The 15,998-nt window shown below is 45.2% G+C and overlaps 1 protein-coding gene across 1 annotated transcript; it reads left to right on the top strand.

Annotated features, from left to right (window-relative positions):
• Window positions 1-1,529: 1,529 nt before the first annotated feature.
• Window positions 1,530-6,316, top strand: MRPL15 (mitochondrial ribosomal protein L15). Its single transcript, XM_005891999.3, has 5 exons — window positions 1,530-1,709; window positions 2,250-2,404; window positions 2,932-3,097; window positions 5,266-5,389; window positions 5,823-6,316. Exons 1-5 carry the CDS (start codon window positions 1,599-1,601, stop codon window positions 6,158-6,160), a joined length of 894 nt encoding a protein of 297 aa, XP_005892061.1. The 5' UTR covers window positions 1,530-1,598; the 3' UTR covers window positions 6,161-6,316.
• Window positions 6,317-15,998: the final 9,682 nt, after the last annotated feature.

The raw sequence follows: 15,998 nt of genomic DNA, 5'->3' as shown, positions 1-15,998 counted from the left end.
GGTTTAGCTAAACATAGAAATAGCTGCCCTCCAAAATTTTATTTCCACCTTCACTACTTGTGATCACCAGTAGGAACAAATCCCCAGCAAGACGGTGAAACATAAAAGAAACAGTACAGGAACAGGGCATGGTCTGTATCACACTCACTTAAGACAAAAATAAGGAAGCTGATATTTCTGAGTGAAAATAATGTACTTTGGGCTGCAGATATTCAACTTTATACTATTAAAAAAATACTACTTACATAGTATAAGAGGCAGTGTATGAATCCTGGCTGCTTACTATTAGAATTTGGTTAGGCTGGTAGCTTATTAGAATTTGGTTAAGCTACCAGCCTTGCCAAGTCTGTCAAAGGAAATAACATCTAACCAACAAGGGGTTGTTTAGTTAGTGAATCAAGCCAGGGTGGCTCCTTCATTAACAGCAAGTGAAGTCAGCAAGCACAGGTTGGTACCAGCCAGCCATTGGTAATAGCTCGACTCTGGGTATTATTCTTGTATCTCAGGGTTGCCAACTGAAAGGCACTCACTATCTGCCTCTACAAGGATGAAGTCAGGAGCCACTGCAGCCCCTGTCTTTCAACAACCCCCTCACCTCAGAGTTCAGGTCTGAGATCAGGAGTGAGGCATCTATGTTCTGGGAAAAACTGACAGAACAGGCCTTCATATATTCAGATATTTTCAGACTTTACAAGCCCAAATTCTTGACTTTCCTTGTGTCTAGAAAAGCAGTGAAATCATTAAAGGGGACACCTGCTCCTCCTTACTAGCAGGAGCTTCTGCAAAATGTGCTTGACTCCACTCATTTCAATTGCTCAGACGTGTCCAACTTTGCACGCCAGGCTTCTCTGTCCATCGCCAACTCCTGGGGCTTGCTCAAACTCATGTCCATCCAGTCGGTGATGCCATCCAACCATCTCATCCTCTGTCGTCCCCTTGTCCTGCCGTCAATCTTCTCCAGCATCAGGGTCTTTTCCAGTGACTCTTGACTCCACTAAAATAACATATAAGCCGACCTTCCCCCCTACCTCTTCGGAACTGTTTCCCAGAGCTCAGTGGCTGTCTTCTAGGCTATAGCTCTCATTTTGCCCCAAATAACTCACAGCTCTGTGTTGTGCAATTTTTCAGTTGACAGGGCGTATAATCAGCCCAGCTCCCAGCTCCAAACCGGAACTTCAGCTCCGAGTATGCTATTCGGGGCTCCACGTGGCGCTCGGAGAAGACCCTGCCTCTCTAAGCACCAGACTGTGAGACAGCTCAGAACACACAGTGACACCAAGTCCTACAACGCGCAGCGTTTCAACGCGTGTTTGTGCGGCGAAAGAAAACGCAGCACATTCCAAGCCAAGAGCAAGGCACGATCTCTCAAAATACGGTCCCATCTCCAGTGAATTAAACACAAAGCCAGCTCAGCTCGGAGAAGGTAGCCTAGGGTACCCGCCGCTGCCTGGATGAAGACCGGCTCCCGGCGTGCCCCGAGGCCTGCGGCGCTGCGCGCCTGCTGCACGACGGGGGCGGGGCCGCGGCCGTAAAGCAGCGCCCGAGATCACGTGGGTGTGGATGCCAGGCGCCCTTGCTGCGTCTCATGCAAGCGGGTCATGGCCGGCCCGGTGCGGGGCGCAGCAGGGCCTTGGGCCCTGGACTTGCTTCGGGCCCTGCCTCGTGTGAGCCTGGCTAACCTGAGGCCGAACCCGGGCTCCAGGAAACCGGTAAGGCTGGGGATGGCGCGGGAGTCCTGGGGTCGCGGGTCTAGAGACGCTGTGGGAACGAGGGGCCTTTGAGCCCCTGCACTTGAGTGATGCGGGAAGCCTGCCCCGGTAGTCCCAGCTCTCAGGTTCGGGTTTAGAGGAGTAATCGGGTTAACCTGGGCGGGGAGCGAGGTCGCAGGAGGTGCAGATGGTTGTTTCATTCAATATTGGGTTAGCATGAAGTGCTTTTCCATTATACCTGTATCTTAAGGGGAAAGATATTTTACGTTCTGCAAGTCACTGAACACAGCTAGAAAAGCTGTTATGGGTATACTGTCACCTTAAAAATCAACTCATTGCTTTCGCCAAGTAAGAAAAAAGTTTTCTTTATAATTTGGTGTGTTGACCTCAGAGCAGTTCGAATAGTGCCTGGCACGTAGTGGGTTTGGCCCTTTGCTGGCTGGAAGGATGAATGAGGGCCTTACCAACAGACAGCGCAGAGGTGAAATATACTTTAAAAAGTGCATCTGCAGCTCATAAAACAGTCTTTTCTCCTTCTAGGAAAGACGACGAAGAGGTCAGAGAAGAGGTAGGAAGTGTGGCAGGGGCCACAAAGGAGAACGGCAGAGAGGAACCCGGCCCCGGCTGGGCTTTGAAGGAGGCCAGACTCCATTTTACCTTCGAATCCCAAAATATGGCTTTAATGAAGGACACAGGTAAGTTTGCTTTGTTTGTGGTTTTATTTTTTTGCTTTGCTTTGCTTCTTAGTGTAAAAATTTGTAATTCTGAGAATCACCAAATGATAGCTTGGTAGAAATTTTAATCCACTTCTTTAAATTAGCAAACTTTTGCTACCCTTCCTTTGAACCATTTTTGGTAATGAAGTTTAGCCTGACTTAGTAGAGGAAAAAAGCCAGAGGTTACACTCAGACCTGCAGAATGGAGGTAATGATGCATGCTCTGGAGGTTTAGAATGATTTTATGTTTAGAACTCTGGCCCACTGTCATCACCCAGCAAATGGTAACTGCTCTTACTTTGAGATCCAGTAATGCATAATTCAGATAGTATGTTAAATTTTTCACGTATTTATTTGTATAAATGAGCGAAGTAAATGTAGGAGTTTTATTTTAAACCAACTAAATTGATACAGGAGAGCACGGGACAGAGCTCTGCGTTCATCTGGAGGTCTTATAGGAGGATAAGTCTGGCTGAGTTTTCCATCTGTTGTTGGCTTTTTTGTAGCTTCAGACGCCAGTATCAGCCTTTGAGTCTCAACAGGCTGCAGTACCTGATTGACCTGGGCCGTGTCGATCCCACACAACCTATTGACTTAACCCAGCTGGTCAACGGGCGAGGTGTTACCATCCAGCCATCTAAAAGGGACTATGGAGTCCAGTTGGTAGAGGAGGTAAGTCTGAATTAAATTTTTTTGGGAGTTTTGTAGATGACTGTTTCTGATTTCCATATAATCAACACTATGCCTCCTTTATTTTTATCTCTTTTGATTTGTAACCATTATGTAGTGGTTGATTGTGTTATATTCAGTTGTGGTTTTAGAAAGCCACTGTTCCCTTGTCCTGGGTTTTGTTCCTGTGTATCCATTCAGCTTGCTGCCTCACTCTGTTTGGTTCTCTGTTCAGATGTCATCCTAGTAGGAGGATCTTTTTAACTTTTTTTTTTTCCTTCCAAATTATTTGAGGCTTAAATTATTTTTATTGTGGAGATGTTCTTTATAAAGGAACACTCTCGTATCTGACGGTCTGCCTTATTGTGCCCAAAAGGGTTTTTCTTTGAATATATGAACACCTGATATTTATTACCAAGCAGTGCAGGCATTTTTCATTGTCTTCCTCACTGTAATGTCAGTTTTTTTTGAGTACAGGTGCTTTGACTCATTGCTGTATTTTCAACTGGCTTGTGATAGTCACTCAGTATTTATGGAAGAAAGGGATGAATGAAATCCAGTTCTGATTGTAGGGAAGAGGTTTTCTATTTAGAGGAGTTGGCCAGGAGTTTTATAGGCAAATGAACTTGTACACTGCTAATCAATTAATGCCCCCCCACCCCCTTTTTCTTCTGTGTCAATAATACAGTTGATCGCTGTGTAAGTGACTAACTTAGCGTCCACTAGAGGGAAGCATAGTTTATGGGAAAACCTTTCAGATCTTTGAAAAAGTAAACTTGGCGATAAAAGTTTTCCAAATAAATGATTTGAAGAGAGAATACCAAATACAGGATTAAGCCTCGGTACTCTACTTTAGGCATATCAAGGAACATGGTTATAAAGTAACATACGGAAAAACCCATGACCTCATGAGACCTTAAACTGCACATCCTAACAGCTGTGGACATATGTCTATTAAACTAGCAGAAATCATTCTGAAATCTATTGGTTGAGTATGTACAGTTATTCATCATTTACAGCTTTGTAAACCAGTTGCCCTTTTCTGGATTTCAGATTTGCAGTCAATATTGGGTAATAAGATGGTTTTGATCTTTTCAGCATAAAATGACCAATTTAGGAACATGTGTCCTAAGGTAAAACAAGATAAAAGAAACTTAATTGATATAAAGAAATACTAAATAGGCATCTTACAGCACTGAAAATGCTGGAAGTAACACTAGTGCCCAGAGACAGGGAAATGGTTAAGCAGTCTATGGAATAGTAATGAGAAATGTCAGGTAACGTGGCAAGACCTTGTTTTATTGAGTCAAAGGTCTCATTGATTGTAAAAATGCCTACCAGTATCAGGGAAGGGAGAAATGTGTCTTAGAATTGATGGAATATTTTGAAACTGGGAACTACCTTGTTTCAACCACACGAAAATAGCAGAAAAAATTTTACCACTGCAAAAAGAATGGTAGTGCCACCATCTTTTTATTTTTGTCAGAATCTGTTTTGAAATCAGGCCTAATGAAAGTGACCAAAGACAGGACTTGAAAAAGTTCAGAATTATTTTTACTTCTGTGGTCTCTGCCTCTTTCGCTCAAGAGGGCTGGTCCCCTCCAGAGCTCAGCTATTTTGTTCTTCCGTTGGCTCCAGCATGCTTGTTCCCCTGTTTAACCATCTCTTGGCCTCTTGCTTACTTGTGGGTCAGGAAGGTAAGCTTCTGTCTGTATCACATGACATAATGTTGTGGTTAGGAACACAGCCACTGGGACTAGGCTCCCTTGCTTTATGTTCTTGGGCAAGTTGCCCAGGCTCTCTGTGCCACCATCTATGGCATTGGTGTCGCAGTAATTCTATTGGTTTAGAGTTGTTTTGAGGGCTAAACAATCTCCTGTTAAGGAGGTGTTGGGAATGGGTGCTTATGATGGTGCCTGCTGAATATGTAAAATGGAAGTCTTATTATCCCTGCTCTTAGGGAATGAAAACTAAGAAAATAGAGTGGCCTAAAGAAATGAGGAACGATTTGGTGGTGTTTGATAGGACCTCTAAGCAGAGGTGTTAAAGTAGGAGCAGCTGCTGGGCTGGAGGCACTCCGGAGGAGAAAACAGGGCAGGGAGGAGGCCCTCGTGATTAGTTTGCTGGCAGCCCAGCCATCTCCTCACACACTTTGTTTTGATGGATGACAGGGCGCTGACACCTTTAAGGCAAAAGTTAACATCGAAGTTCAGCTGGCTTCTGAGCTGGCCATCGCCGCCATCGAGAAGAACGGGGGTGTCGTCACGACCGCCTTCTATGACCCGCGAAGCCTGGGTAAGCTTGTCCTCTCGGGGCTTGAGTCAACTGCCTCACCAGGGCTTGACTTGTTCAGACACCTCGGTTCCTGTTTTGGGAATTTCTGCTAGTGGTGTGGCTGGTGGGGCTCCGTCTTCTGATACACCTCAGCTAGTATGTCATAAAATTTTTTAGAAAAAAAAAATCTGGAGCTTAAATACCCTATGTTTAGAAATTCACTAATTGTTGGTAACCCAGGAGTGACTTTAACCTTCAAGATGCAAACTTTTGAAGATCAAGTGTTTCCATTTGTTTACTTAAGTCTACTAAGTTAAGAAAAAAATAAAAAGTTTTTGGAATTAAGCTCTCATCTTGGAAATACTTTAATAAATTAAAAGAATATCATAAAGAGAAAACCAGTATATATATCACCAGTATTTGCATCTCTCTTTTTATTAAAAATGTTTTTTAGAAATTCTGTGCAAACCCATCCCATTCTTTCTCCGTGGACAACCCATTCCCAAGCGGATGCTCCCCCCCGAGGCCCTAGTCCCCTACTACACTGACGCGAGAAATCGAGGCTATCTGGCAGATCCTGCCAGATTTCCCGAAGCAAGACTGGAGCTCGCCAAGAAGTATGGCTATATTTTACCTGACATCACTAAAGACGAACTCTTCAAAATGCTCAGTTCTCGGAAGGATCCACGGCAGATTTTCTTTGGTCTGGCTCCCGGATGGGTGGTGAACATGGCAGACAAGAAGATTCTGAAACCTACGGATGAGAAGCTGCTTGAGTACTACAGCTCCTGAGCTCCGTCCAGGGGAGCCAGTGGTAGGGCACTGGAAGGGGTGCTGACACATGTTTCCCACTGCATTGGCTCAGTTTGTGTTTCTGCAGAGGATGATGTTTTCTGTGTAATCACGCCTTTTTTTTTTTTTAATCAAAATTAAAAATACAGTAAGCAATGACTGTGTGGAAGATGTGGATCTGTGTGTGTCTCAGCAACATGAGCTCGCTGGCACGCTGCCCGAGGGAGTAGGCAGCTCTTAGACCATTTCCCCTTGAGTTTTCCATCATCTTCCCATTCAGGTCTTGTCTTATTGTTGCAAATCAGAATGAATGCAGATGGGCTGGGCTTGCTTTGTTGTCCTCTCGGTGGGGGTCCGAGGGCTGCTGATGAGCTGGTGTGCCTCTTGGTTAGCCCTGAGGATCCTCTTACCCAGAGTCAAGACAGCAAGCCTTTAACCCAGACTGATGAAGATGTTGGATGGGAGTGTAAGGCTGGTGAATAGTTTCTAAGTATTGCAGTGTTTTCTGGCAAGATTGAAATGAAAATTCCAAGTGAATTCATTTTTCTCAACTCTGGCAAAGCTGTCGAAAATAATCAAACCATTAACATTTTTTTTCTTTGAAGAAGGTAAATATTCCAATTGATACAATTTTATTTATTTCCTAGACTTTGGAAACCTTTGTTTTGCAGTCGTTTTAAATGCTTTTGAAGAAAATGGTCAGTGGTTATATAAGCTATAAGAACAGTTGGTAACGTGAAAATTAAACTGTTAATGTAAAAGGTTTAGCAGTCAGTAAGCTTTTTTAGCTTTGCAAAGATCTGTTGTATCTAAACCACGTGGAAGCTTAATTTATCCTGATGTAATTAAATCTTGAATAATTCCTGGTAATTCTTCTACAGTAGAATTAAAATGATTGCTGTTTATTTTATTAAAATTTTTCTTAAAAACCTAAACAGTGCATTATTTTGTCAATTTATCTACCTCAGATATTGCTGGTATAATATTCAATTGATGAAGTAATTTATGTGCCAAGAGGATATTTCAGTTTATGCAGGATTATTTAGTTTGGTTTGTTATTAAGCCATTTCATAGTATCCAGAACTCATAAGAATCAATACTAGGATTACCTTTTCTGATAGTCACCTGTGAATTTCAGAGGATAGGCAACAATTTTAAAACACGCTTTTATTTCCAGGACACCCGGTGACAAGAGTTGGCAGTGCTGGGATTAGATTTGGCTCCACTGATTGGAGCCCCGGGTCTCAGTGGCTTGAATGAGATCAGGTTTCTCGTTCTCTGAAGTGGAGTGTAGCAATCACTGTAGGGTCGACTGGTCTCTCAGTCCCTGGCTTCCCCCAGTCCTAGAGAGAGGTGCATCCTTAGGACCCAAATACAACCCACACAGAGCCGCTTTCCCCAAGACGAGTCTGGAAGCTGCCACACAAAACGTGCACTACACCCATCCCACTGGCCAAAGCTTGGCTACAGCCCTTTTCTAACACAAGGGGCTGAAGTCTTTTCTTTGGCAGCTTGTGTTCTCAGCTGAAAAACCCTGATGGGTGAATCACGAGTGGGAATGTTGACAACCAGCAGTGGGGGTTGATGCCTCTTTGGTATTGACCAAACTTCAACCCTGAGGTTAGTTGACTTAAATTAGACAAACATCAAAAAAAAGTGCAGAATTCATTATTTCTGTGCTTAATAGTAGGGGTTTCTGAGGTGGCTCAGTGGTAAAGAACCCACCTGCTAACGCAAGGAGGTGGGTTTGAGTCCTGGGTCAGGAAGATCCTTCGGAGGGAGAAAGGGCAACCCATTCCAGTATTCTTGCCTGGAGAATTTCATGGACACAGGACCCTGGTTGGCTGCAGTCCGTGAAGTCACAAGAGAGTCAGCACAACTGAGCATGTGCTTAATGGTATGTTCACTGTTCTGTTCAGTAAGTTATAAAACTAAGTGAATAATTCATCAATCTGGGTAAGAATGATGTTTTTGAAGGAGAGGGATGATAAAGAACCAGACACCATCTGCTTTTTTTCCGTGCCTCCTTTTTCTAAACATTTTGACCATCAAGCTGTCTTAGGCTGCCTGTGTTAGATTCTAGAAAGTTATATGGAATACTGTATGTGGAAGAAGAGAGAGATTGCAAAGAAAAACAGCAAGGTACACAGAAAACATGTTTTTGATGATTACAGTGGTTCATTAAGAGAATACACTTTCATTTTTTAAAGTCACTGGGAAAGGTCCTCAAAAACTTTCTATCATGAAAGTAGCCAATGCCTGTTTTGAAATTATGTAATACTGAAGTCTAAAAAGTGAAAGTCCATATTGTCTTACTGTTAACTGGTTCCTGACCTACTTCCCAGAGGTGAGAAAACCACTGGTTGGTTTGGAGTCCTTTTTTTTTATTTAATCAAAACGGCATAGACGGCAAATAAAGGCAGTTACCTTGTTACATCTAATACCGTTTCAAAAACGCTTTCCATTAGAGTAAACAGCACCTTTTTTCTTTCCCTTTTTTTTTTAAATTATGAAAATATGATAACACATTTATGGGAGACTTGGAAAATACAGACCAAAGTTACTTGTAATTCCACTACATAATTACGATTATTTTTTTTTAGTAGATTTTTAGTTTTGATGTCAAACTCTCAAAAATTAATAGAAGAGAAAAAAAAATTAATAGAAGAGATATACAGAAAAGTGGGTATAGTAGACCTGAAAAGCACTATGAACTAATTCAACATAATTAAGATTTGTACAGTTTTCATGCAACAGTAGGATACAAATTTGAAGTTTCCATAGACTATAAGCTAGGAGACACTGGAACATATCCAGGGGCATAAACGAAGGTGCATAAGTGTCATAGTCTAAAAGTATTGAAACGTTACAGTCTGTTCTCTTGTCATTGTGGAATTGTGTTAGAAATCAATATCAAAAGTTAATTGAAAATAACCCACATATTTTCAAGTGCAATGTGACCTTTACTGAGAGAGATACTTAGCCGTTGAAAGCCTTAGTGAAGTTAGACTGAAAAAAACACAGGGCGATTGCAGAGAAGAAAGCATTTAAATGAGAAATTAATATCAAACTTATAAAACCCCATGTATTTGGAAATTAAATGTCCGCTTCTAAATGATGTCGACTCTTATTCTTAACTAAGCTATTCACATAGGCCTCGCTGGTGGCTCAGATGGTGAAGAGTTCACCTGTAATGTGGAGACCTGGGTTCGATCCCTGGGTCAGGAACATCTGGAGAAGGAAATGGCAACCTGCTCCAGTGCTCTTGCCTGTAGAATCCCATGGACAGAGGAGCCTGGCTGGCTACAGTTCATGGGGTCGCACAGAGTCGGACAGGACTGAGTGACTAGCAAGCCGTTCACACAGGGTCCGTTAGATAAGTCCCTTCACCCTCCTGGCTGAAGCGTGGTGACCGGTACTGTTTGTAGCACAGGCTCAAATACCGTGATGATTGAGTTGTCTTGGGCTGAGGAAGGCTTCTATGACCTCAACCTTTTGTGCAGAAATGAACTTCCTTACATTTAAGCACATCCTGTCCTGTGTCCATCTGGAGTGGACCACTTGTCTCTGCAGAGTGTGGGCCTCGCTGTGGGTGGGCTACTACCACCGCCCACCCCCACCCCCCGGCTGTGCTGCTGGAGCTCGTCTCGTGATTCAGTTCACAGCCGTGTTGGGGGGCCCCGACAGGCAGTTCTTCAGGAGACGTGAAGGGGGGAGGTAATCACGGGCAAGTGGATGATGGGACCTCAGCTTCCAGCCCCAGAAAGTACTCAAGAGGCCCTTAGGAGTGTCCCCCGCGCCCAGTAAATGACTCAGCTACCCGGAGCCGCAGTGAGAGTGGAGAAGGAGGCGGGCAGACACCAGACTTGCTGAAGTTGGTGGTCTCGGGCCCTCCAGGTGGAGGGGAAGTCAGGAGAGAACGATAAAGGGAAGAATGAAAACAGGAAACAGGTGCCTGGTGATGCGTCACGCCAGGGAGCACTTGCTCGGGGCTCGGGGCTTAGTCACAAACAGCTGTATCCTGGCCTTAATCTCGTAGTCCTGCAGCTCATTCTCAGCGCAGGCACGTTCCACATAGTCTGTCCACTCGGCTCTCATCGGGGTCAGCAGAGAGACTGGAGCCGCGTTATATAACAGTGCCCTGTGCCAGGTCATTTCCAAGACAGCAGGTCTAAGTAGGAAAGCCACACGCCCTCCATTTACATCCCAGTCCTGCCTGGTGTGACTTAAGCCTGTTCTCACCGGACATGGCCTGTGCGTGTCTGCAGAGAAGTCTTCAGTTGATATGGGTTAGAAAAGATCTTTTAGTGCCTGAAAGTAATTACTGTGGATTGCTTTGGCTTATTTTCCTTTTCTTTGGCCGTGCCTCTTGGCATGGGGGTTCTTAGTTCCCCGACCAGAGATCAAACCCACACCCCTTGGCAGTGAGAGCATGGAGTCCTAACCATTGGACCCTCAGGGATTTCCCCTCTTTTCCTCTTTTAATGTCCCTTTGTTCTTTGGGTTGCGGGTAGACTCTGCAGTGGCAGAGCTAGTGTTCGACAGCAGCAGCAGGTCTGCTGAGCATGTGTCAGAACAAAGCACACTCCCTGGCGTCAGTGAGTGTAGACCCTGTGCTGTGTCAGGAGGATTGGCTATGGCGTGCATGGCATAGCCTTGCATCTGTAAACCTCGGTGATGATCTAGGCTTTCACGGAAGCCGGCTTACCCGGCGCGCATCGTCTAACTGCAACACCCACTCCTTCTGTCTCCTGTGGCTAGGGACTCACTGGGTTACCTGGGCAGGAGACTCACCCGGTTACCTGGGCAGAGGCTCCAGGCGTGGAGGCCAGTGTGCAGACTGGTCAGGAGAATTTCCCTGGGCTCAGAATCTAGTACTAGTTATGTGACCGCTGCTTAACCTCTCTGAGCCTCCACTTGACCATCTGAGAAATGCTGGATAATGACAGATCCTAACATATCCGGTGATGATGGGGACTGAGAGAAATCAGTGTGTGAAGCACTTACCACTGCGCCTGGCACAGAAGTGCCTCTAAGCGCTCATGAATTAAGCATCTTACGTGGCCCACCTCTTATGTGATTGTTTATTGTTCAGTCACTCAGTCAGGTCCAACTCTTTTGCGATGCCTTGTACTGTAGCCCACGAGGCTCCTCTGTCCGTGGGATTTTCCAGGCAAGAATACTGGAGTGGGTTGCCATTTCCTTCTCCAGGGGATCTTCCTGACCCAGGGAACGAACCTTCATCTCCTGAATTGCAGATGGATTCTTTACCTCTGAGCTTCCGGGGAAGCCCTGTGTATATCTATCTTATAGTTTTATAATCATCAAAGTAATTTTAATTTCTTTCATATAAATATATTACTTAGTCATTCACTTCTCCAGGGGATCTTCCTGACCCGCTCACTTGGCCAAAGGCCAGAGATCAGACTGCACTTGACCTTCTAACACATGCTGCTCCGTGCTGGTCACCACAGAGGATGTATTGACACTTGAGTTTCCCCAGATGTGAAATGAGAAACACATTTACTGCGCAGAGCAGTTGTCAGCATTTCTGGCTCAGGATTTAAGTTCCTTGTGAATTACAGAATAACCTGGGTACTGTTGGAAGAAATCAAGAAATACTAGGTTTTGCCTTCTGGTCTCTTATCTCATAAATAAATTTGAATGCTACTAGTCTAGGTTTTAAGAGGTTGCATTTTTAAAATAATTACTTTCACATTGAAAGTAAAATGAAAAGGTTTTTAAAGAGGAAGTTTTTCTGTTTGTTTTAGTGAGCTCTAGACACTTGCATCTTTCAAAGAATAAATCCTTTAAAGACCAAAAGGCAAAACCTGGTGGGTTAAGTGGGTTGGGATAAGACGTCTGTCATCCACTAAGCCTAAGCCCCAATGCATGCTTTCGTCAGAGAGCCTGGCAGCGCTCACTGCTCTGAATCAATCACAGAAGTAGCCATGATCTTGCTAATCCTTGTAAATCCAGGCTCAAAGCATGGTACAGTCCCTCTGCAGCAAAGGAATTCTTGTCTCCAGTGGGAGAGGCCAGTCGGGAGCGGTTTGTGTGTTGTGTCAGTGTTCAGGTCTCTCCTTTGATGCCCTCACAGTTTTGTGTATACCATCTGCCTTCTTCCCACAGCTGTGGTTGTTCAGTCACCCAGTTGTGTCCAACTGTTTGTGGCCCCATGGACTGCAGCACACCAGACTTCCCTGTCCTTCACCATCTCCCGGAGCTTGCTCAAACTCATGTCCATTGAGTCGGTGATGCCATCCAACCATCTCGTCCTCTGTCGCCCCCTTCTCCTCCTGCCTTCAATCTTTCTCAGCATCAGGGTCTTTTCTAATGAGTTGGCTCTTCGCATCAGGTGGCCAAAGTCCACAGCTGTGGACTTGCTGGCAAAACTTTCCACGGGACCCTTTCCACTGTAGAGTCAACTCAGTCCTCCTCCTCTGTGGCCTGGCTGATGCCTGTGTCTCTCCAATAAATACTGCCGAAGTCTTTCCCTAAGAACTCCGGCTTATCGAGACATGAGTTATGTCCAGGAAAGGTGTTCAGGTGTCCAACTGAGTTGTGACACATTTATACACTCAACTACCCTCTCCATGGTTACCTCTTGTCCATTTCTAGTCAGTTCCTTCCCTCATATCCTAACAGCTGGCACCCAGTGATCTTGTTAGGGGAAGCACACTGATTGAAACCGCCCACCCTGGCCAGGCACCATGGTAACCATTTGCATGAGTTGTTTTGTGACAGGAGATTCTGATAAGGAATAGGAAACTAATAAGCCCACCACCAACCAGACAAGTTCAGGAAAGGTTGAAAGGAGACACCGTGTGTCCATCCACTTCCCAGAATCCCTCTCACTAGCATCCATCTTGGCTGAACGATGCATGCACCACCAGGAAAGACCCTGAATTAGAATGATTGGCCAAAGACCACCCGGAAACTAATCCCATCACCATAAAACCCAAGACTGTGAGCCGCGCAGCAGAGCAGTTCTCCTGGGTTCCCTTACCCTGCTACTCTCCACCTGGGTGCCCTTTCCCAAAAAAATCTCTTGCTTTGTCAGCGCATGCATCTCCTCGGACAATTCATTTCCGAGTGTTAGACAAGAGCCCAGTTTCGGGCCCTGGAAGGGGTCCACCTTCCTGCAACAATCTGACTTCTGTCCCCATGATTTTGCCTTTTCCAGAATTTCCCTCCTGGGCTTTGGAGCATCCTGAGTGTGGCTTTCTTCACTTGGCACAAGGCCTGTGGAGGGCTTAGCCGTGCCGCTGTTTCTTCAGGTGGTTCTGCCCTTTGATTCCTGAGTGCCGCTCCTGCCCTTTGATTGCTGAGTGCCTCTCCATTTCGTGGCTTTGCCACAGCCTGCCACATCATGATAAGCTTCAGACCTCTGCACGCTGACGTGTGTATAAGTAGTGTGTTCTTTGCCACGGCAGCACACGTGTTCCATTACACAATCTGCTTACTCATCCACCTGGAGAAGGGTAATTGCCTGGCTTATAGTTTTTGTCTATCACAAATCAAGCTGCCACAAACATTTGTGTACCAGTCTCTGGGTGTGTGCTTCCTTTGCTCATGGATAAACGCCTACAATCACATACCAGGCTGTTGTCTGAAGTCATTTAACCATTTTTTATCCCCCTCCCACCCCTGAGCAAGATCCCATGTACGCCTCGTTCTCACCAGCACTTGCAGGGCCAGCTTGTTCAGTTCTGACTCTTGTAATAGGTCTTATGGAATTAATTAAAGAAACCTCAGCTGTTTTCTTGAGTGTTTTCATCATCAGTTGATGTTGAATTTTGTCCATTTCTTTTTCTGTGTCTTCGAGATGATCATGTGGTTTTTGTATTTTATTCTATTTTGGGGGTATTACATTGATTTTCAGATATATTGAACAAGACTTGCAGATCATTGATAAACCCCACTTGCTTTTTTTTTGTTCTTGGATTTGGTTTGCTAGTATTTTGTTCATGATTTTTGTGATGTCTTGGTCTGGCTTGGTATCAATATAATACTGGGCAAATAGAATGATTTGAAAGTATTTCCTCCTTGTCTTTTTTTAAGAATCTATGAAGAATTGAGCCCCAGCCCAACCCCCTGGGGATGCTGGTCCTGAGCCCAGTCCCTCTGTGGAGTCACATTGACTGGAACTAAACACACCCCCTAGTATCAGAAAGGGAGCTGTCCTAACGCATCCGAAATGCTTGCATCTCCGGTAATGGAGGGAAGATTTCCAGAGAAAGCCCAGGCGCTGCCGGGTATTGTTTGAAGTTGGAGAAGCTGTTGTCAGAGCCCCTGCCTCACTTCCACGTGGGCCCCTGGTGTGCACCCGTGGCTGTGGTCTCCAAGACAGGGTACGTGTCCAGACCTGGGAGAGGTCACTGCAGACCTCACACACATACCACACACACCACACATGTACCACACACATATACACCCCCCCACATATACACACATGCCACACACACACACATCACATATACACATACACACCACACATGTACCACACACATATACACCTCCCACATATACATACCCCCCACATATACACACACGCCACACATACACACACCACACATACACACCACACATATACACCCCCCAACATATACACCCCCCCACATATACACACACACCACACACACACACACACACACACACACCCCACACATATACACACCACACATATACACATACACACCACACATGTACCACACAAATATACACCCCCCACATATACACACACCACACACACACACCACACATATACACCCCCCCACATATATACACACACGCCACACACACACACACCCCACACATATACACACACACCACACATACACATGCACACATATATACCACACACACAAACACACCCACACACCCACACCACACATATACACATACACACCACTCATACACACACATACACCCCACACACACCATGCATATACACATACACACCACACATATACACCCACACATACATACCACACATATACACACACACACCACATATATACACACCACACATGTGCCACATACATCTACACCCCCTCCACATATACATACCCCTCCACATATACACACACACACCACACATACACACACCACACATATACACCCACACATATACACATACCCCCCCCACATATACACACCCCCGACATATACATACCCCCCCACATATACACGCACACACACCACACACACCACATATACACCCGCACATACACACCACACATATACACATACACACCACACATGTACCACACACATATATACCCCCTACATATACACCCCCACATATACATACCCCCCTACATATACACACACACCACACACACCACACACACACAAATACACACCACATACACATACCCCCCCCACACACACACCACACATATACACCCCCCTCACATATACCCACCACCCACATATACATACCCCCCCACATATACACACACACCACACATACACACACCACACACACAAACATACCACACACACATACACACCACACATGTCCCACACATACCATACAAATACACACACACCACCCACATACATACACCCCCACCTATATGCACACATGCACCACACACATACACACCACACATATATACACACACACCACACAAACACACACACACCACACATACACACACACACCACACACATACACCCCCCCCACACACACATATCTTAGCCTTCAGAAATGAGGCTAGGCTGCCACCTAGTGACCACATATGAGACTGCAGGCATTTCCAGGTGTGACCTTGGTCCTCCTTGCTGCTGCTGCTGCTGCTAAGTCGCTTCAGTCATGTCTGACTCTGTG

This window comes from Bos mutus, chromosome 14 (genome assembly GCF_027580195.1).
Source record: "Bos mutus isolate GX-2022 chromosome 14, NWIPB_WYAK_1.1, whole genome shotgun sequence".
Lineage (NCBI taxonomy): Eukaryota > Metazoa > Chordata > Mammalia > Artiodactyla > Bovidae > Bos > Bos mutus.
Note: the sequence above shows the minus strand (reverse complement) of the source record. Positions and strands in the feature narration are given on the sequence as shown.

Coding starts and splice junctions, on each gene's coding strand:
- MRPL15 (XM_005891999.3), top strand. CDS start 1,599: ATGGCCGGCCCGGTGCGGGGCGCAGCAGGGCCTTGGGCCCTGGACTTG. Junction 1,710..2,249: donor ACCCGGGCTCCAGGAAACCG/GTAAGGCTGGGG, acceptor TTCTCCTTCTAG/GAAAGACGACGAAGAGGTCA. Junction 3,098..5,265: donor GAGTCCAGTTGGTAGAGGAG/GTAAGTCTGAAT, acceptor GATGGATGACAG/GGCGCTGACACCTTTAAGGC.